The following is a 25,585-nucleotide window of genomic DNA, read 5'->3' as shown; positions in this document are numbered from 1 at the left end:
TATACTTATAAAGAAATAAAACCAATTTGATTCAAAAAAATAAAGAAACACACTATTAAGGTCTCAAAAAACACCTAATTAGAAAAACAATAACCCTATCACCGTCACCTAGTACCGACAAACCAATGACCCACGCCACGACATCAAAAGCAACTCATCCGCTCTTGTTTACCCAGAAAAAGTTAAAACATCTAGAATAGGTTTTGAGGAAGTGTGAGTTGCGAGTATGCTACTATTAGCAATGTTAGAATTCTAATAGACTTAAAAATAAAGAAAATATAAATAAATAAAGACTTGCGCACCAAGTAAATAACTTAAAATCAAACGATTGTGAATTGAAACGGTAAACTAAGTCAATGAGGTTCTTTTCTATGCCTTAAGACAAATAACGACTTCATAATTCTCTAGCACAAATGAAAAAGGGAGTAAAACAAAGTAAAAGTAAACAAAAGTAGTACAATAATGAAAACAGATGGGCAGGTTTGATTAGAGCTACAAGTTGCCACCATCTTGTAATAGTTATGGTTTAAGACAGCTCAAGATCAAGTGGCAATTAAGTATAGAATTAGAACAATGCACTGAGGGATCATAATAGGGCCTTTAATTGATGGGAGTCAACTGAAAATCAATACCAAAGAGGCTTGGCAGAGCAATAAACAGTAAAATTGGTCTTTGATGAAAGAGCTAGGGTTTTTGTGTATAGTTTGTTATTGAAAAGTTGTTGTCTTAGTCTAGGGATGGTAACAATCCTTGTCTAGGCAGGTCCTCATCGAGCCCCCGGCCCTAATGTGGGGGAATTTCAGGGGAATATAGGGTCGGGTACAGGGATCCCCGATTTTTCAAAATAATAGATCGAAGACGGGCTCAGAATGATATTATTATCTACATCCCCGAACCTGAACATTAAGTGATGCATTAGTTTTTATTACTAAATATATAGTATAATATAACAAATAAAAAGCTACCTAAACAAAAATGATGAAATTGACATAAAATTTCATTAATGTCAATTTCTATGTGCTTTTCTTCCATCTATTTGCGATTTAGTGTACCCACATTTTGTTGGAATTATGCTCTAATGTGATGAAACTTTAATGGTGTGTTTGGATGAAGGAATTCTAATTTTTATAGAATTTGTAAATGACGAAATTTGTAATTACAACATTTGAAATTACGTCAATTCCAAATTTCAATGTTTGGATATCTTGTATATAGAATTTAGGAAATGACGGAAATTACAATTTTCCCTGTTTGGATAATCATAGAAGGAATTTTAAAACTGAAAGTCAATACAACCGTCTCTGCCTCCCCTTCGAAAGTCAATACAACATAAGAACGAGTAAAACAAGATAAAGAATCCCCTTCATTCTTTGAACTAGGCAGCTTCTATGAGTTGAAGAAAAAGACACCTGCATTTGACTCTTCAGCCAAAGTTGGATTAACCTAAAGCATGCAATTGTAAAGCTGGTAACATTCAAATCCCTTTAAAAAAAAAAAAATTCATAATCGACTACTGTTGTTACTCAAAATTGTAATCAAGATAAAATCGTCTATATTACTCAAAATAAAAATAATTAATAAAGATAACATGAGAATGAAAAATGTGTTCTATGCCATCAACACCATTCCCTTTTTTCTCTCAACTGGAAGTGTCTTCAACATGAGAAATTGTTTCTCATTTTCTATAAACCAAGTGCATGCCTTCAATTGTTCGTCTGGACTAAGTTCTGGAATTGCATTCACTTCATTATATACTTCTAATGGATCAAGCTTTTGTGTAGTAGCATTGAAAATTTGTTTGAAAGATGAAGCCATTTTAGCCACTGAATCAGCAGAAATATTAGGGGTACCTCTTTTCTTTGGTGGGCGAATATCATAAGATGGTTGATTTCTTTTCTTTGGACAGCTAGAGTTAGGTGAGACATCATCAATGTGAGAATTCTCAAAACCTTGAGTATCAACACCCAAGTCAACAAAATTATTGGGTTCACTATCAGGGGTCATAAACTCAACAGCTCTAGCACATGTTTCAGCACCTTCTCTAGTAGCTCTATCTTTGCCACATAAATCCACTATATCATCCCAATTTGCAATTACTTTATATCGAAAAGTTCTAGCATCTTCATGAGACTATCAAGAAAGGAAAAAAAAAAAAGGAGTTAAATAACTCTAAATTTACCACAAAAATATTCTAGTCATGCAAAAAGGTGTAATTACATTGTAAATTACCTTCCAATACTCATTCTAAACAATCTCTTCATCTATAGTGATCATCTTTTTTGTTGCATCCCAATTGAATCCACTCTGACTTAATATGTCACTGACTACGGCATAAAACCTTTTCCATGTCTTGACACAATTTTTAATGTTATCAGCACTTACTTCAATATTATATTGGGCAAACAATATGGCTGCAGCAGTGTTATAAGCAACTGATTTCCAACCACCATCTCCTTTGTGACCCATCTAGCGTTCTTATCTAAGTATCTATGCTAATGAACGATCCATTGTATGTTCCAACATAAATAACATTTGTCATCTCCTTCATGTTCATTACCTTGCTTCTCTTTTCTTTTCCTCTGCTTTAGTTTGGTTGCTTTCTCTGCCATCTTATGTAATTGAAATAATTACAACAACATTAATACATAGCATTCACAAATTCATTCAAATTGATAAAAATATTTAAAATTCAATACATGAAGTAGACACTTATTCAAATTAAAACATTAGAAAGTTCAAATTGAAAAATCATGAAATCGTAGTGCCACGTGCTTGATAATCATGAAACATCTACAATGCTAACGTGTCACGGAAAGTAGTCCACTGATCAGTAACTTGAACACTTGTAATTCCATTTTCATTACCCTCTAATGTAGAATGATTTGATATCTCATGATCCACAGAAGCTAAAACCCCCAAATCTTGATCTTGTAACACAGGGTCATTATGTTGCTCGAGTCGGATAAAGTTATGCAATATAAAGCATGCACTTATAATCCTAATTTGGGTTTTGATGTCGAAAAATGAAGGGGTACGCAGTATACTCCATTGCTTTTTTAACAACCCAAATGACCTTTCAATTACATTCCTTGCAATTGAATGACGCAAATTAAATAATTCTTTGTAAGTTTCAGGCCGATTGTTTCCAGTCCATTCATTTTCCTCTATACGGTGCCAAAAAACCTTGTCCATTAGCGTATCCCTCATCCACAAGATGTAGGGATTTCTTGAATGTAGGGATTTCTTGCCGAACCCAGCTTACTGAATGTAGGGATTTCTTGGGGGCCTTTACAGAAGATTGATCTAATTAAATTTCGTGAGCTCTATATTATGTGTGATATTATAATGTTTATTAATTCTTGATATTGTATAATGTTCTTGATATTGGATGTTTATATATCGTTAACTATTTGGTTAATGTGGTATTGTTTGATTGACATTCCTTGTATTGGGTGTTTACATATTCTTAACTATTTGAACAATGTTGGCATAATTGTATATACATTGGTGATGTTTTAAGTTGTTACATTGTTGTGAGATACATGGGATATGTGAAAGGCATAATTATATCATGTCATGAAAATTGGTTGGAGTTGTTGGGTTAAGAAAATAATGATGGAAAAGAGGGTAATGAAAATAGTCTTTTGTGTAGTTGAGTCTAACTCTTGGCAGGTACCAGGTCTCAGGGATCCCACAGTACACATGGTTTTTATTGGGTGATTCGGGACTGGCAACAAGGAGTTAGACAAGATGACTAACAAAAGGAGAATTATAGGATGATTGAAATGGGTGTTAGTTCATATAAATGGGCATTCGGGACCAAGTGGTATAAGCATGGTATGGGACGTGTAGGTCTGCTTGTCCAGTTATATGAATTAACAGGATTAGATGAAGAGCATTCATGCATTATTATTAATAATGTTATATTTGGCTGTGTGATTGCATGTCACTTAATTTAGTTATATCAATCTACTGTGGTAAGGTCTCATGTCCCTATTGAGCGGTGGTTGCTCACCCCTCACCCTGTTTAATTTTTGAGATGAATTAGTGACCAAGAAAATGACTAAACCAGTTGAGGCTGAATTAGATGAGAGTGTTAGAGCTTTATTTATTGTAAAGTTGTAAGATTTCGGATCTATTTTTATAAGATAAGTTTATTTTAAACCCATGTTTTTGCTTTATTTATTTATATATTTTATTTTAATTTTTATCTTCTTACGCACCGGACGCGGGGTTTTCCTCAACCCCGGGTCCGAGGTGTAATAGAAGCTTAAAATAGTGGTCGTGCTTCATGGGAATGGGTAAGAGAGGGCAGGGATATCCCGCTTTGTGGTGCACATTGGCAAGTTATGAGCGAGGCACATATTAGAATGTGGTTTGATCGATGGCTGCCAACTTCTCCAAACACTTGTCCTCGCCCACATTCTACTGAAACTTTTGATCGAAACTTACGAGTTGAAGCTATTATTAACAGGGAGCTCAATGAATGAAATTTGGACCCAATTAGGCACGCCATTACTTCTAGTGATGCTCGTGCAATTACAGAGATCAAGTTTGGTAGCATCAAACTGCCAGATCGACTAATTTGGCCAATGGAAATGAATGGATCTTACTCTGTGCACTCTGGTTACCATTGGCTTCACAATACTGAATTGAGGCGAAGAAATCTGCGCCCTTCCTCTTCAATGGCAATTGATCCAAGGCTTTGGAAGCAGGTTTGGAAAGCGGATGTCCCACCAAAAATTCAAAACTTCATGTCGCGAGCTCTCAGAAATTGCCTCGCTACATCGGCAAACTTGCACAAAAAGAAAATTGCAAGATCGCCTATGTGTCCTCTATGTAATGATCAATCGAAAACAGCTAAACATATCCTTATCTTTTGCCCTTGGGTGGACCCTGTTTGGTGCGGATGCTCCCTCAACCTGCGTATAAATCGACAGGCTGTGACATCTTTTGGCCAATGGTTAAGGAATGTTATTGAAGAAGAGAAAACCCTACAGCAGCGGTCACAATGCATAATTGTTATCGCATACTTCTGCTGGCAGATTTGGAAAGATCGGTGCAAAGGGATGCTGGAACACATCTCCCTTTCACCAGCTAGAACTATTCATGTTGCCTCTATTTCCATCAATGAATTCCTTGGCACCCTTGATCATGGCAGACATCAAACTGAGCCTCCTGGCCTCTCTAATGCCAACCAGAAACATCTTTGGAACCTCCTTGCCCCTCGCTTTGTCAAGGTTAATGTGGAAGCATCCTGGAATCCAAAATCAAGGAGGGTTGGCATTGGAATCCTGATTAAGAACACATATGGAGACTTTCTCAAGGGTACATCCATCCCATCAGTGGCGAACTTTGCTACAGAGGCTAAGGTGCTGGCTTGTCTCGAAGTTGTAAGCTCGCTGCTGAGATGGGTTATTGTCAAGTCACATTTGAATCTGATTGTAAGGAAATAATCTCTTCTTTGAAGGGCTCCATATCCAAAGGAATGTGGGAAATCTATCATATCCTAAGTAATGGTCGGGATGTTTTAAACTACTTCCAAACCTGCGTTTAGACGTGGATTCCTAGAATCGCCAATTCGAGGATGAGCCCTGAAGTATGGGTCAACCGACCCCCATCCTCTCTAATGCATATCATAAACAAGGGTGGCTTACCATGCCCCCTAAGGAATGCCTAATGGTTGCGGCTGTGTGGGCTTTTTGACCTATTTGTTTGTCTTATGACTATGTCTTCTTTAGTTATCCTCCTTCTATGTAGCTATGTTGTTGTTATGTCTTGTTGTATGTTGTGCCTTGCTGTTTATGGGCTTTGTATTTCTCTTAGCTTTTTGCCTACTTGTTATGAAATTCCATCTTTCAGACAAAAAAAAAAGAAGTGTAGGGTCTATCTAGATGTAAATAATGGTGATTATATATAAAATGCAAAAGTTGATCAAATTATTCCTATCACTAATTATTTACCCACCACACTAAAATTAATTATGATTACTTTGGTGAGTGTGGATAGCCTACCATGTTGGATCATGGTCTTGGATGGTGATTCATTTTAATTACGCTTGCATAAAAAAAAATTAGGCATGAAAACCATTTCATTATTACATAACTGATCAAAATCAAAATCAAATCCAATACGCGGCCAATCATATAGCTCAATTATTTGGTCTAAGTCCATAACCATCGTTTAATTATTCAAACTCACAATGTAAGTACATGCTATTGGGTTATATACATATATGAGTTTAATTCAAGTGGTAACCATATTCAAATAAAATAAATTTACCATGGAATGAAAACATTTTACTACAATAGTAAATGTAATTGTAGAAACCTTTTGGGCATAGTTTCACTTATCATATATTGCAAGTAGGTCTAAATGTAACGCCCCCGACCCAATTTAATTATTTTATTCAATTTGATTCAATTTATATAATTGTGAAATTATAATTTTGCCCTTGGGGTAGGGTCACATTAGTCACTTTTTGATTTGTAAGGATTTTTGGGATTTACGTGCCATCATTGTGTAGAGCTCGCTCTCACGAGTTCGTAGACATGTAGTGAGCCAAAATCAGAGTTTTAACGAAGAAGTTGTGGTCAACGAAAGTGCAGTGGCACAACCATAAATTTTTTGAAGTTTGATTTAAAAAAAAAATCAGGTCAGCTCTCTCTCTTCCCCACGTGTTCTCTCTCTCCCCTGACACTTTCTCTCTCCTCCTTCTCTCTTCATCGCTACACCGCCTGTTCAAACAGCGATTTCGTCATCGTCCAGCCACCAATTCCTACGAAATTACATCCAAAAGAACCACCTCTCTCTCCTCTACGCCGATGATTTCGAGGAGAAAATTTGGCCAAAACTACCATTGACTTCGGCGACGATTCCAACCACCTCAGGTCACACCACAACTTGAATCATGAATCTCTCTCTTCTCTCTTGCTTTCTCTTGGGTTGCGCAACATCTTTGGTGGATGTCGCCGCCGTTTCAAGACTGAGAAGTTTCGGTCAAACTCGTACGGTTCCAGCTTCAATTCGACTGGCTCTGGTCACTTTTTGGCCATGGTCCAAGAATAAAAAATGCTCCTTTTCTTAGTCTAAACGTTTTGGTATAGGTATTGTTAGGTGTTTCGAGAATTTTTCATTGCCGAAATTTTCTTAAGACACCCACACTCTGCCAGCGCGTGTGACGGCGCGTGGTCCATTGGGTGGCGGCCCATTGTATTAAAAAACACTCCCTACATCGTCCTGTGCACGACGGTATGCTCGGATTTGGAATTGGTTACCGTTTGACTATCGAACGGATATTGCTCCTATTATGCAATATCCGGATTTGATAGGTTCGGACTGTTTGATCCGTTTCAATTTCAAATATGTTGTTCCCTGTATCTCTAGGATCTTGTAGGAACTCGCGGATTGAGAATCGGAGTCCCGGATATACTGAATCAACGAGTCTAGGGTTAAGCGAAACGATCGTCATCCGATCGTGCGATTGGCTTAGTTCCTATTGCTCAATCGAGACTAAACTTTCAGGACTTGTTCAGTAGACTTTGTTGGACCTATAAGAACTTTCGGATCGAAAATCGGAGGTCGTGGGCCTTACGAGCCGGTTGACCAATATGGGAAGTTTGACCAATCGATTGATCGTGAGTCTTCCAAGGTCGTTTCATCGTTCGAATAGTGTTAGATTGGCCTTAGAAACTCCCCGTTAGTCCTACACATACTTTGAGTCTCGAAAAGTTAGGAGTTTGTTTTAAAGTGCTCATTTGAGGCGTTTTTATTAATTTAGTCCTCATGTTCTTCAAAATAGGTACTCAAGCCCCACGAGCTCAACAAGAGAGACCCTTGCAGGGTCAAGTAGCTTAGGATTATCTGTGAGTGGACTTTGTTTTGAATGAGCATTATTTTCAAAGATTGGTTACCATGCATATAAGTTGGATTATTTTGTCTATGGATTTTATATATTGTTTTAATTGTGGAATTATCAGTTATTTTTTATATTTGACGTTTATGAATATTTTGGGCCTGGATTTTATGCTTTTGAGAGTTGTTATCTTCACTATGAATAAATATGTGGGTAGTGAGTTATGGACACTATATTTGTCCAAGTGTCTATGTTGTTGGGATTGGGATATTTGGATTTGATTGGTTGTAAAAGCGAGTCTTTGGGACTCGGCTTTGTTATGGGCAAGTGGTTTATGAGAGTTAGGTACCTTGTTGATTGTGACACGAGTCTTAGTATTTGACTATGATATGTACCTTCCCTTGGTTACTTTACCCATACATGGCGTTGGATTTTCCGGCGTGTGGGTTCACTTGGTTATTAGTACTTTATCACATGTTGCGTTGGATTTTTTGACTTGTGGTAAAGATCTAGGCACCTTTGGTTGGGTGTGCCGTATGCCTTGACAGGCAGTCTGCGCACATAAGACATGGTTTGGTTTGGCCGCACATGGCGTTAGATTTTTCAGCGTGTGTACTATAGAGCGGTAGTCCCCCGATTAGACAACTCATCCTTAGACGCATGGTAGAAGGTTTACGGGCTAGTCAAATGATCCCCATGTCGGATTATTTTCCCCGGTACTTGTCATGGTGTGAGGTTGTCTTATATAGATATTATATTTACACTTATGAACTTTGTAGTTTATACCTATACAGTCATAGGAGTTTTTGTGGTCTACTTTTATGCATTTGTATATATGCATAAGCTTAGTTATTTTTAAAAGCTTTCCTTGCATATTACATCTTGTAAGTCTATATCTCAGGAAGGGGTTTGGTTATAGTTAAGAGAGTTGAGTTTGGATATTATTGTACTATGTCGGGATTGTGGGATTACCTTGGTTTTAAATTGATTATGTATGAATGGTTTCAATTGCCTGTTTTTAGCATCATTTTCCAAACGGTGGGGTTAGTATGTTGTTTTCAATTATGACAAAACTTTTTTTTTATCCACTTACAATTTTCTGTTTTGCGCCCCCCAAGCAGTAGTTGACGCGAACTGAACAATCAAGCTGAGCCTTCCTCTACTCGTGTCTCGATTAATTTGTAGGACATTTGTGTCCATTTCTTTTAAACTTCTACTTAGGTTATTTAACTAAAGATTCTTAAATTGCTCTGATATTGCCCGTGTAGGATTGAATTTAAGGCAGGAAGCCTATTTCGTAATCTATGTGCTATTGCATTGTGCATGCTGACAGTTGGACTATTGTTTTTGTTGTTTTTCACAGGTGAAATTTTTTGGTAAAGTTCATTTTTCAGGGGAGACTTTGCCGAAATTTCGGTAGGAGTCTCGATCCTCTTTTCCTTTGTTTTCGGAGAAGAGGATGTTGTTATAAGTGGGCCGGGCATCGGTTTGATGTCAGTCACGAATTTCGAGGAATTCGGGGCAGTTCCTGTCACCAAAACTACTCAACAATTAACAATGAATCCAAAGTTGATCCACTAGGGTGTGAGGTTAAAGCATGCATTTATTTTACACAAAGTGGTAATCATGATTATTCCAATTAGGTAAATAATCATGAGTGTGACTAGGTAGGCCATCCACACTCACCAAAGTAATCATAATTAATTTTAGTGTGGTGTGGTAAATAATTAGTGACAGGAATATTTGGATCAACTTTTGCATTATATATCAAATCACCATTATTTACATCTAGATAGACCTTACACACTCACCAAAGTAATCTTATTAATTTTAGTGTGGTGGGTGAATGTTTATTAAGTGGAAACATTTTGACGAACTTTCAATTTTATAATAAAACATCATCATCATCTTTATGACCTATCTTGCTGGAAAAAGCTACTAACACAATCATAAAATATAGTCACCTAACTTATGGATCAAAAAGATCCCATAACAAGAACATCAAGAACACCAAAAACATGCATATGAACTAAAATGAATATTCATGCTATTTCCGGAAAAACCATATTCTATTTTAACCATCTCATGCTCTTAATTAATCATATTTTCATGATGTTAAAATCATTAGGGTTATAATGCAACTACGCTCTAACGTTCATGCATACACATATGCATACAAAGAGAGCATCAATCATTAAAACATGAAATCGGGAAATCTAAAATCCCAAATAACCCCTTTCACTCTATATGATTTTCATTCAATCATATCAAAATAAATCAAGTATAACCATTGTACTTTTAAATGAATTTACAACCCATATATGTATCTCTAAACCCTAGAAACATATCAAGTTCATGACCTATGGCTACCAATTGTTGGTTTTAAAACATTTTAAAGAAGTTCACTTGAATATTAAACATGCATTTAATCAAATTAATCGCAACATAAGTATATGGTGGTTGTTTAAATTAAAAAAATAAAACTTTGTCCAAGTAATGAACATTATATGTTTTCATAAAAAGAAAGTACAAGAAAAAATGATAAGTTCTAATTACCCTTGAAGCAATAATATGAACCAAGTTGTGTTTGGTCTTCTCTTGATGACTTCCCTTTATTGATCTCCTCTTGGATCTTTCTCCCCCTTGTAAGCCACAAAAGGATATGACCTCTAAGTCTCAAAACTAATGGAACCTTGAGATGAGAGGGAAGAATATTGGGAATTCAAGGATGCTAGTGCAAGATCCTCAAGACTTGGTTTCAATCTAAACCCCTTGAAAGATGAAAGTGTTTCGCTCTTGAAAACTCTCTTTTATCTCTCTTTGATCTCCCAAACCTATTTGGTTGATGTTGGATTGTGGTTGTATGTTTTTAGCTTATTGAAACAATTTCCATATACACATGCATTTTCGGCCAAACCTTATTGGGCTTCCAATTATGGGCGTTGTGACACTTAAATCATAATGTTTAGGTGTCTTAACCCCTTGGGCTTGATACAAACCATTTGGATTTACCGTTAATTGTTACCGAGGCCCAAATACACTTTTACATACAGTAAATCATCATCAACAAATTGATCAAATTTATTTCCACATTCTCATATGTATTACTCAAAGTTAACCATTCAAGGTATGCAATCCATTAGGTTCTAATAAGCAAGACAATGAGAAAATATTAGAACTCTTTCTAATCAACTGGAATTAAAACCCTTTTTTAATTATTCTTTTATATGTATTGATCAAAATCAATCCTAGGACTTCCACGAGCCTAGAGTGACATCTAGCAATATATCAAAGCTACCCAAGCTAACTAGAATAGTTGAAGAACCTATTTAGTTGGAATTGCAATGTAATACGGTCCTTCTCTAATACAGTGTTTCGAATCATGTTATTAGGGTACAAATTGATTATATCAAACCCCTAATATGATTAACTTCATGTGATTTAATATAACATGATTGAGAACCACTTTCTAAATCATGCTCAAATACTTCGGTTGAAGATTCACTAAATCATATCTCGAAACATTCTCCTTAATTAAAGGTAGAGATTCCTTATTGTATATTCATATGCCTCTGTGATGAATTAAGAGATCCTAATAACACATAAGGTAAATCTTTTACGACTTACATTTGCGAGCTATTAAAGATCAATAACGCATCACAATGAAACTATGATGCCTCAGGTGACAGGACTCGACCACAATTCCACTTTGAAATCCGGGCTGAACCTTGTGCGTGTCCAACACTTGGCAGGTGCCGGGCACAAATGACCTAATTGCCCTTCTATCCAAAATTCAATAAAAATCAGGCTTGACTCCTACCAAAAATTCGGTAGAGTCTCCCCTGTAATTTGATCATTTCCCAAATTTACACATGTCAAACAAGCATATATATACAATCCAACTGCCAATATGCGTATATATATACATTCTAATAGTTAAATCTAAGTTCTAAGGCACGTTATCAGCGCAACCACTAGGAAATTACAAAAGAAGTCAACTCATTTACAGAAGAGCCTTACATCAGAATGGGGAAGCTCAGGAAGTGGGAACGACCCTGTGGTGGATCACTGTGCACGCCTACTGCCTGGGGGAGCAAAACATTAAAAAATGTGAGTGGACCAAAAACAAAGTTTTAGAAAATAGCAAAAGAACATACTAACCCCACTGTAAAAACAGTTATAAAAACTGAATCAATTTCCTCATACATACTTGTACTGAACTCATGCATTCATATTTATACATATATTACCAAACATTAATCCTGCTGAAAGACCCTGTGGTGGATCACTGTGTACGCCTACTGCGTGGGGGCGCAAAATATTAAAAAATGTGAGTGGACCAAAAACAAAGTTTTAGAAAATAGCAAAAGAACATACTAACCCCACTGTAAAAACAGTTATAAAAACTGAATCAATTTCCTCATACATACTTGTACTGAACTCATGCATTCATATTTATACATATATTACCAAACATTAATCCTGTTGAAAGACATTGAAGTAAAGATCAACCTATCACCTAGGTATACTTATTTATTTCCGTCAACTCCCTTAGTTACTATCTATTCCTCGTGTCACCGTGGTGACACATTCTCGTAGGACTCAGGAAACACTCGGTTAGCCTGATCCACCCTCCACGCAAGACTCAAGGGACACTAGGCCCACCCGAGCTGCATCCCTCGCTCCCACAGGTCGAACATCCCTAAGCCTCATGGGGCAAAAGTCAAGCATGCTGACTTAACTGAAGACACTACTAAATATACTTGGTTACCTACGGTAATTAAGGAAAATATAACTTCCTGAAAGGTTTGGAATAAATAAAACTAACTCCACTAGTCTTAAAACTCTGCTGCCATCCTATCAGATTTTTGAAATCCTTATTTCTACTATTCTTTAAGTATTCACGACTCGGCAGCAAATAAACAAAATACTTAATCTTACCAACATATGCTAGAAAGCCCTCGATCTATTGAATACTTATTCAAGATCAAATAATGAATTTAAATTGCATAAAATCATTTATGAAAGCAAAGGTCCACTCATTGGTGATCCGAGCTAGCTGGACCTCTCGAAGGTCCCTCTTGCGGGTCTGCCTGGCACTGGGTGCCTCATTAAACCATCAAGAATATTTAAATAATAAAATTGCTCGGTAGAGGTATTTAATTAAAACCCTGACACCCGGCTCCTAGAAGTGCTTGCACTAACTTTAGAATCTTTTTTTATACCCACAAAAGCTTTCCTTACATTTGGAATGATTTAGAAGTGCCTCGGGACTCAAAAAGCGCTAAAGTCTCAAAAAGTCAACCCGAGACCCCATGGGTCCACGACCTCTAAATTCTGATCCGAAAGCTCCTAGAGGTTCCAGTATACCCAGGACACATGTCCAGAGAGTTTGATCTCGATCGTACGGCCGGAGAGATCACGATCGTCCAATCGGCGGTTCCTGTAATCCTAGCTCTAGGGTTGGCATTTTCGGAGTATCCGGGGCTCCAATTTACAATCCGTCGACTCCTATATGATTCTGGAATTATCTAGATCAACATATCTGAAAATGACTACGATCCAACTGCTCAAACGTATCGAACCTGGAAATCGCACAATAGGCGAGATCCGTTCGGGGTTCAAACGTTATCCAAATTGAAATCTGCGAGTACCTACGCGCTCGTGAGGAACAAGGGATCATTCTAGGACTAAATGTGGTCCCCACCATGATGCCCACGCACCGTCACATGCGCTGGCAGCGCGTGGGTGGCTGGATAAATTTCTAGCGGCTGGAAAAACTCCAAATTGCCAGCCCAAACTCCTACTCTAGGTGTAAAACCCTATTTGGAACCACTTTTGTTTCGACCTACCCCAAAAAACTGGTTGGAAGTGGCCGGAATTGCGATTCCAAAACTGGCCGAATCCTAACTCGAAAATCGAACTATCTACGCTTCGAATTGATAAAAACCTACCAAACCAACAACTAGAATATGAAAAATAGCTAGAAATCTATACCTCAATCGATTGATTTGGCTGTCAGAAGGGAGAGATCGAGAGATTTGAAATTTGAAGAAAAATCCTGTCAAAACCTTCTGTTTCCGGTGGCTATGGCATCGGTGGGACGGGGGAAGGCGTTGGCTGCGACGGCGAAAGCTGGTCGGTGCGGTTGGGTCTGGTCCCGTGGGTTGTGACGATAGCTGGGTGGTTATAGAGGTTTGGAGTGATCGGACGAAAACAGGGGATGGGGAAAGACGCAGGGAGAGAGAGGGAGAGAAAGAGTGAGAAAAAAGGTTTTTCTAAAAAAATCTGCATTGGCAAATTACCATTTGCCCCTCCACGTACTTTAATAATATTTTTTTCGTTATAACTCCGATTCGAGTCTACTACGTGTCTACTGACTCATTTCATCGCGCTCTACGCAACGGTGTAAGCGAAATTCCCAAATTCCTTCCCAGTCAAAAAGTCAACTTTTTCTTTAATAAACTATTCTATAGGCAAAATTGTCTTTCTCTCTAATAAATTAATAATTAAATATTATTCAAGGACGGGGTTATTTCATCAGGTCTAAGAACTAATTTGCATTATTGCAACTATGAGTTCTCGTTTGACATGTAGATAAAGCTTCGTATGAGAACTACGGTTGATTGCATTCAATGTACTCAATCACTATTAAGCACAATCTACACAAATGGTTTGAGACTAATCATCTACCTAAATTGAGCATACACAGTATGTGCTAATCTTGATGGTTTATCAATGCCCATTTGATAACCCTATGATTAGGAACATTTTAGGATACTAAAGTTAGGTAGCATTCCCTGTACATTTGTTTCTTTACTAGGTGCAAAAGATAACAAAATAAGCTTGCCCTTTATTTATCTTTCACGAAATATATTCTAAGGAGATTACATCAAATGCATTGGCTCTTAAGGCACATTTCTAACAGATATTACAACACCACTTGTTACTAGGATGTAAGGTTGCATGACAATGATGATTTGATTAAGACCAATTCCAAGTCTCTACACATGGAAAACCAGAATGGTGTCGTCTTTCACTTGAAGGAATAATCTTATATTAGGCTTGAAATTTAATAACATATAGGTATTCACAATAAATATTAAATAAGGAAAATCTATATTAATAAATGATTAATATGCAGTATGAATATTTTTTAAAATAATAATATATAGTTTTTTTAAATAAATAAAAAATAGGTTCTCACAAGTTTTTTCCGATTCTTTTCAACCCAATTCAGCTCGATTTCCATTTTCTGATTTGAATTCCCATCTCTACTCAATATTGACAGAGAAGTAGATGAAATGTTAGGGGATTTGATGGTAGGGAGACATTAACGAAAAAAGTTTGTTCATATCCTTAATTGACAAAAAAAAAAAAAAAATTCAAGGGAAAAATTGAAAATATGGTGATAATTCGAGGGGTAATTCGGTAGTTTACAGTTGTTAATTAAGTACACAAGTGTATGAACATTTTTGGGGGAAAGAAACAAGCTTATTACTTAACTCACTTTTTTTTTTGGTGAATAAAAATAACAATTCTTTTTTTGGGAAATTTGTATAAAACTTTTAGGCATGTGTGAGAATACCACTTGAACTTTTAGGGCTTGTTAGGTATCCAAATTTTTTTAAGCTCAAAAGTAATTTTTTTAGTTTGAAGCCCATAATTCGCATTTGGTAAAGCCCATTTTTCAAAAGCTCAACTCAAAAACCACTTAAAAAAGGCATAGTTTTCAAAACAAAAAAGTGAGGTTTTACAGTTCTCTCTCTCTCTCTCTCTCTCTCTCTCTCTCTCTCTCTCTCTCTCTCTCTCTCTCTCTCTCTCTCTCTCTCTCTCCCCTATTGGTCTCCTCAAAGCCCGATCCAACTTGGACTTGGACTTGAGGGTGGTAGTCGTGGGGGAATCAGGAGGAGGATGAGGAGGGGGTGGTCCGGGGATGAAAAAACAAAAAGGGGGAGGGGTTTGTGGGATGGGGGGGATTGGTTTGGAGTGAAGGGTGGTGGTCATGGGGAATGGGAGGAGAAGAAAACCGCAAGTGTGGTAGGGTTCTGGGGTGGTCCCCAGGAAATTTTTTTCTCTTTTTTCTTGTTTTCTTTTTTGTTTTTGTTTCTTTTTCTTGAATTTTTTCAAAAAAAATTTTTTGGTAATGATTTGATGGATTATTGGATGATGTGTTGTTGATTTAGGCTGTAGGGGAGAAATTGACAATAAAAATTAGTTCATCTACTTAATTTTCCCAAAAAAAAAATAAAGTGACAAATTAAAAAAAGTAGGGGAGAAATTGACAATAAAAATTAGTTCATCTACTTAATTTTCCCAAAAAAGAATTGGAGTGACAAATTAAAAAAAAAGCATACAAATTCAAAGGGTAAATCGATACTTTAACTCTAAGAAATTGGCAAAAACTACAAGCCAAACGATAAGATCGAGTCATTAAAAAGACAAAGAAAGAACAAGCCAAACAAGGATGATAATTTTGTCATTTTCCCAAACATATTATTACACAACTTTACCTTCCCAATCAGGCCATTCTTTCGAATTTGGCAACAGCTTCGTCTTCACAAAACTCACGAGTTCCCAACTGAAACTGACTCACCGAGTGACAAAGTCGAACTCAGTAAACCAACGAAATAGCTTTCATGACACTGCCTCGGCCTTTGCTCTCAAAACCCATTAGAACAGTACCACCTCCACCTTTACCATCATCCTTCAACAAAACTGCAAAACTGAGTCCAAATTTGAATAGGGTCTCTGGGTTTAGTCCCCATGCTTTCAAATTCATCGTCTCCATGGCTGCCAGCTCTAGACATGGCGTTTCTTCTGACCCTCAACATTCATCGTCCCAGCTGATCCCTTCCAATGTCGCCTCCGACTCCAGTTCCTTTCAGAATTCACCAAGTAAAGTAGAAGATATTGAGGGACACTTAGACAAGGTACCGCAAGTTATATTTTAATAGCACAATTTTAAGTTTTTAATCAAGTAGCCTCTATTCGGTTTGGCATAGTTTTGATTTTATTTCTTCTTAGCTTTTTTTTTTTTTTTTTTGGGTGTTTTGCTGGATATGTAGGTAATATACAGATTTCGGTTCATGGCGTTTTTGGGAGTTTTGGGGTCTTTGATTGGGTCGTTTCTTTGTTTCATCAAGGTATGATTATCAAATCGCTGAGGTAGCTTTTATTCTACTTGTAGCCGAACCATGTTTTGATTATGCTTTTATTTTCTTCTTCTTTTGGTACTAATTTTTTTGATTCTGCTTTTGTTTGTTCTTTTAGTTGTTAAGAATGATTGTTATTTTGTAATTGCCATCTCCAAATTCCTTCCTCTTGTTATCAACGTATAAGGCAACACTTTTCTTTTGTTGATGAGAGATGTCTCACAGTGGGATGGTTTTCCAGTTTGGCATCGATGATATTTATAGAATGCAAGAAAAAGAAGATTTTGCTAAGGGTAGAAAATATAGCATAACAAAAAGGGTGAATCTTTAGTTTCCTAATGTATTTGTTAGTTTCCTAGATTCTTTAGTTTTGTAAATTCTAGTAGGATTTCAACTTTTCCAGATTTCCAGACTTTTAGTTTTAAGTTTCCATTTTTATTTGGGTTAGGATTTCTGTTTAAGCAAGGGATTTTTATCCTATTATGTCTAGGTTTTAGTTTGCTATAAATACCCCCATGTAGTTCTTTAAAATGCAGATTTGAATGTTGAGTAAACCTTTTCCTAGAACTCTCTGATTTGGTCCTTTCGATTTATATTTCTTCTCCTCGATCTCGATATACTTCTTTGTTCTGCTGTTTCTGCCCTTTATCTCGTCTTTTCGATCTATATTTCTTCTCCTCGGTCTCTTATATTCTTCTCCTCGGTCACCTACGGGCCGTACTACGTCAATTGGTATCCAGAGCCAGGCCTCAATTTCGCTTGTGTCTACTCTCTGCCATGGCACCCCAAACTGTGGCCAGCCTCGCGGAACAATGTCATGAGTTCCAAGACAAAATTTCTGACGATATTGCCTGCATTGAAACCCAATTCTCCAAGCTCAGCGCTGAACAAAAAGAAGAGTTGGTACAGGTTCACAAACATCTTGCGATGATGGACCTTGCCATCAACAAACTCCAAGACTCTGTTAAGATGCTTATCAATCACTTTCGGGCTGGAGCGGTGGAGCCTTCTTCTACCTCAGCGGTGCTCTCGAGTTCGTCTACGCTGCCGCCAAAAAGTGGCCTTCTGCCCAATCCACCGGTGGATAAAAAACTCAAGGCCGTGCCATACGGCATGCCGCATCAACCTCAACCTGTCTCTTGCTCGGCACGCCCAAGGCTCAATTGGAGCCCCTCTTTTCTTTTGGGTCTATGTCGCCGCCCCATTATACCCGGCACACAGTGGGCCCTCCTCCAGTGACTACTCAGGCTTCTACCCCGCCACCCGTTCCACATTATCAGTACACTCATCTCCCTCGCCATTTTGACAACGATATCATCCACCACATCAAGCCTACCGCTCCTACTTTTGATGGTCGTGGGGATCCTATGATGTTTCTTGATTGGGTTCAAGCCATGGAAGATTATTTCGCACGGTACAACTTGACGGATGCTCATAAACTTCGCATTGGTAAGATGACACTACGGGGAGCCACTAGACAATATTGGAATTCGATGGAGGAGCAACTCTATCAATTTGGACGTCCGCCTGTGACTCTATGGGATGAGATGAAATTGAAGCTTCGCGAACAATATGTTCCCACCGTTTATCTACAGCAATTGTTTGATCAATTATGGACCATTTCCCAAGGAAATTCAACCATTACTGAATTCCATGCTCGTTTTATTAAACAGAAAATACGTGCGGGGATTCGTGAAGAACCAGTGTCTCGCTTCATCCATGGTCTTCATGATGATATTCGGCATGAAATCCGTCGGTTTTCATCCTCATTGCTTGGAAGATGCATATTGCCACACATTGGAAGCTGAAACATATTTGCTCCCTCAACATTCGGGGTATCCTGGCCAGCCTGCAACCGCCAACCAAACTCTTCCCACTACGGTTATGCAGACGGGGTTTTTAGGACCATCTAACCCTACTACACGGCCACCTAACAAAGGACCGGCTGTTTCAATTCATGCTCGCATTGAATGTTTCCATTGTCATGCCAAAGGACATATTGCCTCTCGTTGCCCGCAGTGAACTTTAACCATCCACACTCTCGATAGTGAGCTTTGTGAGATTGTGGAGCCTCTTGAAGGTGTCTATGATCCAGACATTGATGATTGCTGACCCTCATCCCCTATTATTCATACTTTTAGTTGGCGTCATCGTCGTTAATTTACATTTTGTGGTTGTTTACTCGTCGGAGTCGAGTTCTTTTTGCCGGGGGAGAATGATGCAGTACGCGTAGGACCTAAATTTATTAGTTTCCTAATGTATTTGTTAGTTTCCTAGATTCTCTAGTTTTCTAAATTCTAGTAGGATTTCAACTTTTCCAGATTTCCAGATTTCTAGTTTTAAGTTTCCTTTTCTATTTGGGTTAGGATTTCTGTTTAAGCAAGGGATTTTTATCCTATTATATCTAGGTTATAGTTTGCTATAAATACCCCCATGTAGTTCTTTAAAATGCAGATTTGAATGTTGAGTAATCCTTTTCCTAGAACTCTCTGATTTTGTCCCTTTGATCTTTTCTTCTCCTTGATCTCCGATTGTTCTACTGTTTCTGCCCTTTATCTCGTCTTTTCGATCTATATTTCTTCTCCTCAGTCTCTTATATTCTTCTCTGCTCTATTGTTTAAGTGCTTAATCTAACATCTACGGGCTGTACTACATCAGAGGGTATTGTACTTTTTATTCATAGGAAATCAAAGATTTCAGAAGAGAGCTCCTCAAAGTGATGCAACCACCAATTCCAATAGAAATTTATATAAACACAAATGCCAACCAATTTTATTGAAAAAATATGTCCCACAACTTCCAAAGCTGCCAGCAATACTTAACTATCAAGAGCGCTAAATGTAAAGAAGGTTCTGGTATCGAAAATTTCAGTTTAGCCAAGCTGGGATAGTATCTCTTGAATTTGAGCTGTTGGTTATGCCTTTGGTCATAACCTAGCTAGTTGTTCATCACCACGTTGAACCTTTTCCAGTACAAATGACAATCTACCACATCTTCTGTTCTTTAAAGAAAAACTGGATATGAAGCTATATGCATGGTAGCTTGGTCGTGCAATTCTATAGGCTATCAAAGACGTACTGCTAAATTACCTCACTTTATTTTAGATGCCATTCATATATTCTGTTTCAACAGCACTCTATTTTTTGCTCTTCAAGTAACCAAGTTTTCTCCAACAAATGTGCAATAACCAGTTGTGGATTTGTTAAGTATCTAGCATCCTGCCCAATATCAATTGCTATACCCAACAATTTAGGTATGAGGTTTCTATTAACCAATATTACCCATTGTGAAACCACTTTGGATACCAGAAAATTTGATTGACTGCATTCATTTGCTGGTATTCCCGGTGTGATATAATTTGGTTGTTCAATCAGATTGTTTCCCAACTTCGGTTATTCTAATATTTTTTTCTTTCTTTCTGAAGTGGCATTCCCATTCGCTTGGTTATGCATGGTGGTTGTTGTGGCTGTCACTTTATCCCCCTCCTTTTTTTTAAAATTAGGAATTGAAATTTTAGAAGTAGGGATTAGAAATTAAGAGTAACATGATATCCGATAGAATCTTGCTTTTACATTGATCTTGTTACACATGTAAGCTTCCTCATAGCATTGATTTACCATGTTTACCCTGATATGCAGGGCTGCACTTATGTTGTACGGTCTTTCATGGAATACAGTGTAAATCGCAGTAAAGTGATCTGGTCGCTGGTTGAGGCCATTGGTGAGTGTATAAATATTATTTTTGTCACGATTTACGTTTCAAGTTTTGTTGTCCGTGCTTTAAGAACCATGAAACAAATATTGGTTTTACTAAAGATATTTTTCAATCTATAGAAAGAGCAAGCAAGAGGAAGCATGCAAAGAAATGGTTTATCTTTGATTTGACAGACAAGAAAAGAACAGAGCTTTTAACTTCTGGAGTAATGAATTTAGTTAGAGATTTACAATTTCCAATTATAAAACTTTATACCAGCCCCTAAAGTTTATGCATTTTCATTGATCCAGTGTTGATATTCTGAATTTAAGGACACAGAGGTACAATTAAAATTAGAAAAAATTTGCAGTCATTAGGCTTAACTGAGATTAGTGGAGTTATGATTAAGACAGCTGATGATTCGCTCTCTTGTTGGACGATAGTTCCTTTGTGTGCTATGTGGTGTATTTGGAGCACAGTTGCTTTGTTTGCTATTCCATCATGAGATTCTATTTGAATTCATGTTTTTGTTTTTCATTTTCTCTGGGATATATGATCCATTTAGTCAGTTTGGATTGTAAACTTTTGCCATAATGATTTCCCTTCATACAGAGAGTGGTCGTTTGTGTTTCAGTAATCGCATGTCTTTGAACTTTTTGTATGCAAAACTTGTTATCAAATAATTCCTTCATATTTAAAAAGTAGGACTAACATGTCCGCTGTGATTACAAATTAAAAAATGATATAAGGATGTCATAGATAGTGTTTGGTTATACAAAACAAATATACCATTTGCAAATGCCTGGCCTACATGTATTATCCTGAACCTGAACCAAAACAAAGCAAAAACAAAAATTGAACCACTACTTCTAAAAGCACCTTAATGAGTTGCAATTAGAGTTAGACTTGACACCATCAGTATTAGAAATTGACCTTCTCTATGAACTTGGGAATGTAGGTGATGCAGAATAATAAAATAAGAACGAGGGCGTACGTCCATGTGTTGAATTCTATTGTTCATACATGTTTGCTTTCTGGTTATACTGTCATATATTCAGCAAATTACTCGCTCACTATTTTTTAATGGAATTTTTAGATGTCTATCTTTTGGGAACAGTGATGTTGGTGTTTGGAATGGGTCTTTATGAGCTCTTTATCAGCAATCTCGACATTGTGAAGTCTTCACAAGAGAATAAACCTGCTGACAGATCAAATCTTTTAGGCTTGTTCACTCTGAAGGTCAGACTGAATTTTTTCATATCTGAGCAATATTCATAGCTATGTTTTTAGAAATACTATTTTACTTTCTAGGATTAGTGGGCAATGCCAGAAGATACATGAATGAAATGTTGTAAAGTGGCCAACTAACTGCTGAAGTTTTGAAAATAAGAGGCGGACTTTCATTGCCCATGAAATAGGTGTTTAACATCAATCTTCTAGTAGTATGATCAAGAAATCAGCCTTGAATTATGTTAGCCGACAAGAAAAGCAAAGAAAGTTGCCTTGAATTAAGGAAATCTAAAACGCTGCAGACTGTCTATATTAGCAAACACTGACTAAAGTTGAAAATTCTTATGCAACATGCCCTTAGGGTAGGTCCTTGATTATATTATATTATATTAATTTATTTTTCAGTCAAAAGTAGTTTGTTAGGTTGGGTATCTTGGCTAATTATGGAGTTTATCTGAATTAATTATCTATATTTCAGTTTCTATGGGCTGTATATTTTATGCAGCAGTGAATTATCATTTTACTGTTCAATGCATTCATATGTATGATCCTACTTCGAAAAGAAGTGGTCAAAATAAGTCGTGTGTCCCCTTGAACTTTGAAAATGTTGCAATGTAGAGCCTACTGTCAAATGCGTCCAATTCTGTTGAATTTTTTGTATGTGAGGATATTTTCATCACTTCCCTCTTCTTTCTCCCCTCTCCTTTCTTCTCTCTCTTTGTCTTCCTGTATCCATTTCCTTCTCTCTTCTGCGAATTCTCAAAACAGGGGTAAAGGGATGTTGCATCTGGAATTGGTATGGTGACTTGTACATTTGCAATGGCTATCTATGGAATGGCCATGCCTCTAAGACCATCGTATGATGATATCACTGGCCTTGACCAATCAGGGAAACCCATATTTTTTAGGTGAATTCCATTTCTGTTTCTCACCAGTCTATGAATGTATGGAGGAGTCATATGGGTACTTGACACGAGATACATAACTTAAAAGGAAGAATCTATATGATGCTCGAACAAGAATTGAATGGGGAGTTACACAAGTTTTACCCTTTAAACACAACTAAAAACAGTCATTGAAACACTTCAGAGACACAGTTGCTATACCCAGAAGTTGCCTCGATATGCTTGAAGTGTAATGAATGCAAACCTCAAAAATTGCTGGGGCCAACAATAATAACAACTTTATGTCCCAGAGGAGAAGAACAGTAATAGCACTTAAAAGGAATAACAAGAACAATGTAAGGTAATCTATGCCAATAATCTGGAACCATGCTTCAAGACTTGGACATTATTTACAAACTCCTCTAACTAATGTTTCAAAACAAAGTAGAAGAGAATGGAAAGGATAAGTGCAAAATCTAAAGAAACAGTCCCTCCGACCCAGATTTTTCAAGCTTCTCAATTTCTTCGGGGTGCTCTCTGTCTTCCTCCTGAAGATCTGTTTCAAGGTCCTGAATTTTTGGAGCTGTGGTTTCAGACAAGAAGCAAACGTTGGTGGCTTCTCAACCGCTCCAGCTTCCCTATGACATCCATTGGGGAGGGTGGTTGTTATTTTGGTCATTGCTCCATCTCTTATTCATTCAGATTTCCCCTGTTGTCCGAGCCAGTGGTAATATCAACCAGATGGGTCTTGGCATGCCCACTCCACCGTAGCCATTCTAGATACACAGGTCTTTCACCCTTGTTCTGAGAATTCGCAGAAGAGAGAAGAAAGGGGAAGGAGAAAGAAAAGAGAGGAGAGAGGAACTGATGAGAATCCCCTAAAAAGGGGGTCGAGTGGGAGTCACACATCAAAATTCATAGGAAATTGGACAGGTTTGGCGGCCCTACATTGAAACTTTAATAGCTTCAGGGGGCACCACTGGCAATGATTTTTCATTTTTCCAGGAGGCAAAGTGCCACACAGGCCAAAGTACAAGGGAAATAGGTGAAAGTTTTCAGTATTAGTATATGTAAAAATAAGAATTTTACAGAGTAGAGTTAATTTTATAAACTTTTACCCTCTTCGTTGGGATTCGAATGAAACCATGGATGCTTCTTGTTGGAACAAAAGGTCATAATTACAGTTGTGGTTTAACTTGCAACATCTGTAGGCTAATTTGACTTGTATAAATGTATTGAGCTTTTGATTTCCTTCTTTTCACAGGAACGACCAAAATGGTTAGATATAACAACTGTGAACGAGCTGAAAACGAAGCTTGGCCATGTCATAGTGATGCTACTTCTAATTGGGTTGTTCGAGAAGAGTAAGAAAGCAGTTATACAATCTCCTTTTGACTTGCTTTGCTTTTCTGCCTCTGTCCTCCTTTCTTCTGGTTGCCTGTTTTTATTGTCTAAGCTCAATGAATAGAATTGAAAATCCACGATAGATAGCTTGTGAAAACACGGTATATATTTTTCACAGAGCTTGTGAAATGTGTGCGTGTAAAGAACACCTATATGGTGAACAGTTTACTTTTAGTGGAGATCAATATCTTAACCTTTCAATTTCTAGCACAATGTTGAAGTTTCTACAACAGAATCGTCTACGGGACCATGTACCTGTTTTAAGCCACCAGAAATGTTAATAAAATCATGTCATATATGCCACAATTTAGCCCATGGAAAATTCTGTAATGATCATGTCTTGAACATGTAGTTATGACATGTATTAATTTTTTTAAAAACTAGTTTAGATGTTTAGGGGGGTGTATTCAATTAGGATTATAATTCGTTTAAAAAGATTTTAAAATTTTGGGTGTATTCAATTTAGATTGATATAAACTTTAAAAGAGGTTTTACAAGTCTGAGTATATTCAATTCGGACTTATATGAACTTTTAAAAAGTACATTCAAATATGGGTGTATTCAATTATGATTATAAAAAAGTTGAATCAAATCTAGGTGTATTCAAAAGGTCATACATTTGGAAGGATTTCATCAAGTGATAAATTTTCGTAGGTTTTAAGGGGAGAGTTATAAATAACAAAGACCAAAATAAATCCAACCTCTCCCCCCCCAAGTATTTCATCAGACGTTTTTCTCTTGCCCTAGCTTTTCTCTCTGTGAAGACGAACAACTTCCTTTCTCCATCTGTGAAGGTATGCTCCCTATTTTTTCTTTGGTCAATATCTCGTTGGGTTTTCTTTTTCCATGATTTTTTCTTCATCGTGTTTTTCTTGTTATTAGGTTTATGCTTGTTACTAGGGTTTATGCTTGTTTACTAGGGTTTATGCTTGTCACTACTTGTTTTTCTTCTTAAATATCCATATACGACTAGATAGAAAATTGAAATAATTGACAACCTTTCTATAATTGAACAAAAAAACTGAGACAAATATAGATGAACATTTTAAAAAATAAAAATCCAAAAATTTCAACTTTTAAATGTTGTTTTGGAAGCCTAAATGACCTCAAAAGCCCAAAATTTACCATATGTCACAGAAAAACTGTGAGTTTGACTCGTGGCATCGTTCCCTTTTCAAAAAGGTATCATACACCCCAATTGGAGTTCGGACGCCAAATCTGTAAATCCCTACTGCTTCCTTTAACATAAGATGTGTCATGTCTGATCTATGGTTGCTGATGTACATTTTGTGTAAAGCCCACAAGAAAGAGAAAGAGAGAGAGAGAAAAAAAAACACAAAATAGCTAGGAATTACTTCTCAAAT

General features: G+C 37.1%; 2 protein-coding genes across 4 annotated transcripts; both read left to right on the top strand.

The window, feature by feature from the left end:
- LOC18777420 lies at positions 4,599 to 5,456 on the top strand. Its single transcript, XM_020563929.1, has one exon. It carries the CDS (start codon positions 4,599 to 4,601, stop codon positions 5,454 to 5,456), a length of 858 nt encoding a protein of 285 aa, XP_020419518.1.
- Positions 16,324 to 24,536, top strand: LOC18776984. Of its 3 annotated transcripts, none has more exons than XM_020564540.1 (5): positions 16,324 to 16,788; positions 16,924 to 17,001; positions 20,649 to 20,730; positions 21,821 to 21,942; positions 24,082 to 24,536. In XM_020564540.1, the coding sequence occupies exons 1-5, from the start codon at positions 16,495 to 16,497 to the stop codon at positions 24,283 to 24,285; spliced, it is 780 nt and encodes a 259-aa protein (XP_020420129.1). In that variant the 5' UTR covers positions 16,324 to 16,494; the 3' UTR covers positions 24,286 to 24,536. The 3 variants fall into 3 exon arrangements, with proteins under 3 accessions (XP_020420129.1, XP_007211222.2, XP_020420128.1); XM_020564539.1 differs by having other exon boundaries at positions 16,328 to 16,788; positions 21,800 to 21,942; XM_007211160.2 differs by lacking the exon at positions 16,924 to 17,001 and having other exon boundaries at positions 16,325 to 16,788; positions 21,800 to 21,942.

This window comes from Prunus persica, chromosome G5, assembly GCF_000346465.2.
Source record: "Prunus persica cultivar Lovell chromosome G5, Prunus_persica_NCBIv2, whole genome shotgun sequence".
NCBI classification, from domain to species: domain Eukaryota; kingdom Viridiplantae; phylum Streptophyta; class Magnoliopsida; order Rosales; family Rosaceae; genus Prunus; species Prunus persica.
Note: the sequence above shows the minus strand (reverse complement) of the source record. Positions and strands in the feature narration are given on the sequence as shown.

Coding starts and splice junctions, on each gene's coding strand:
- LOC18777420 (XM_020563929.1), top strand. CDS start 4,599: ATGAATGGATCTTACTCTGTGCACTCTGGTTACCATTGGCTTCACAAT.
- LOC18776984 (XM_020564539.1), top strand. CDS start 16,495: ATGACACTGCCTCGGCCTTTGCTCTCAAAACCCATTAGAACAGTACCA. Junction 16,789..16,923: donor TTGAGGGACACTTAGACAAG/GTACCGCAAGTT, acceptor CTGGATATGTAG/GTAATATACAGATTTCGGTT. Junction 21,943..24,081: donor TAGGCTTGTTCACTCTGAAG/GTCAGACTGAAT, acceptor TTCTTTTCACAG/GAACGACCAAAATGGTTAGA.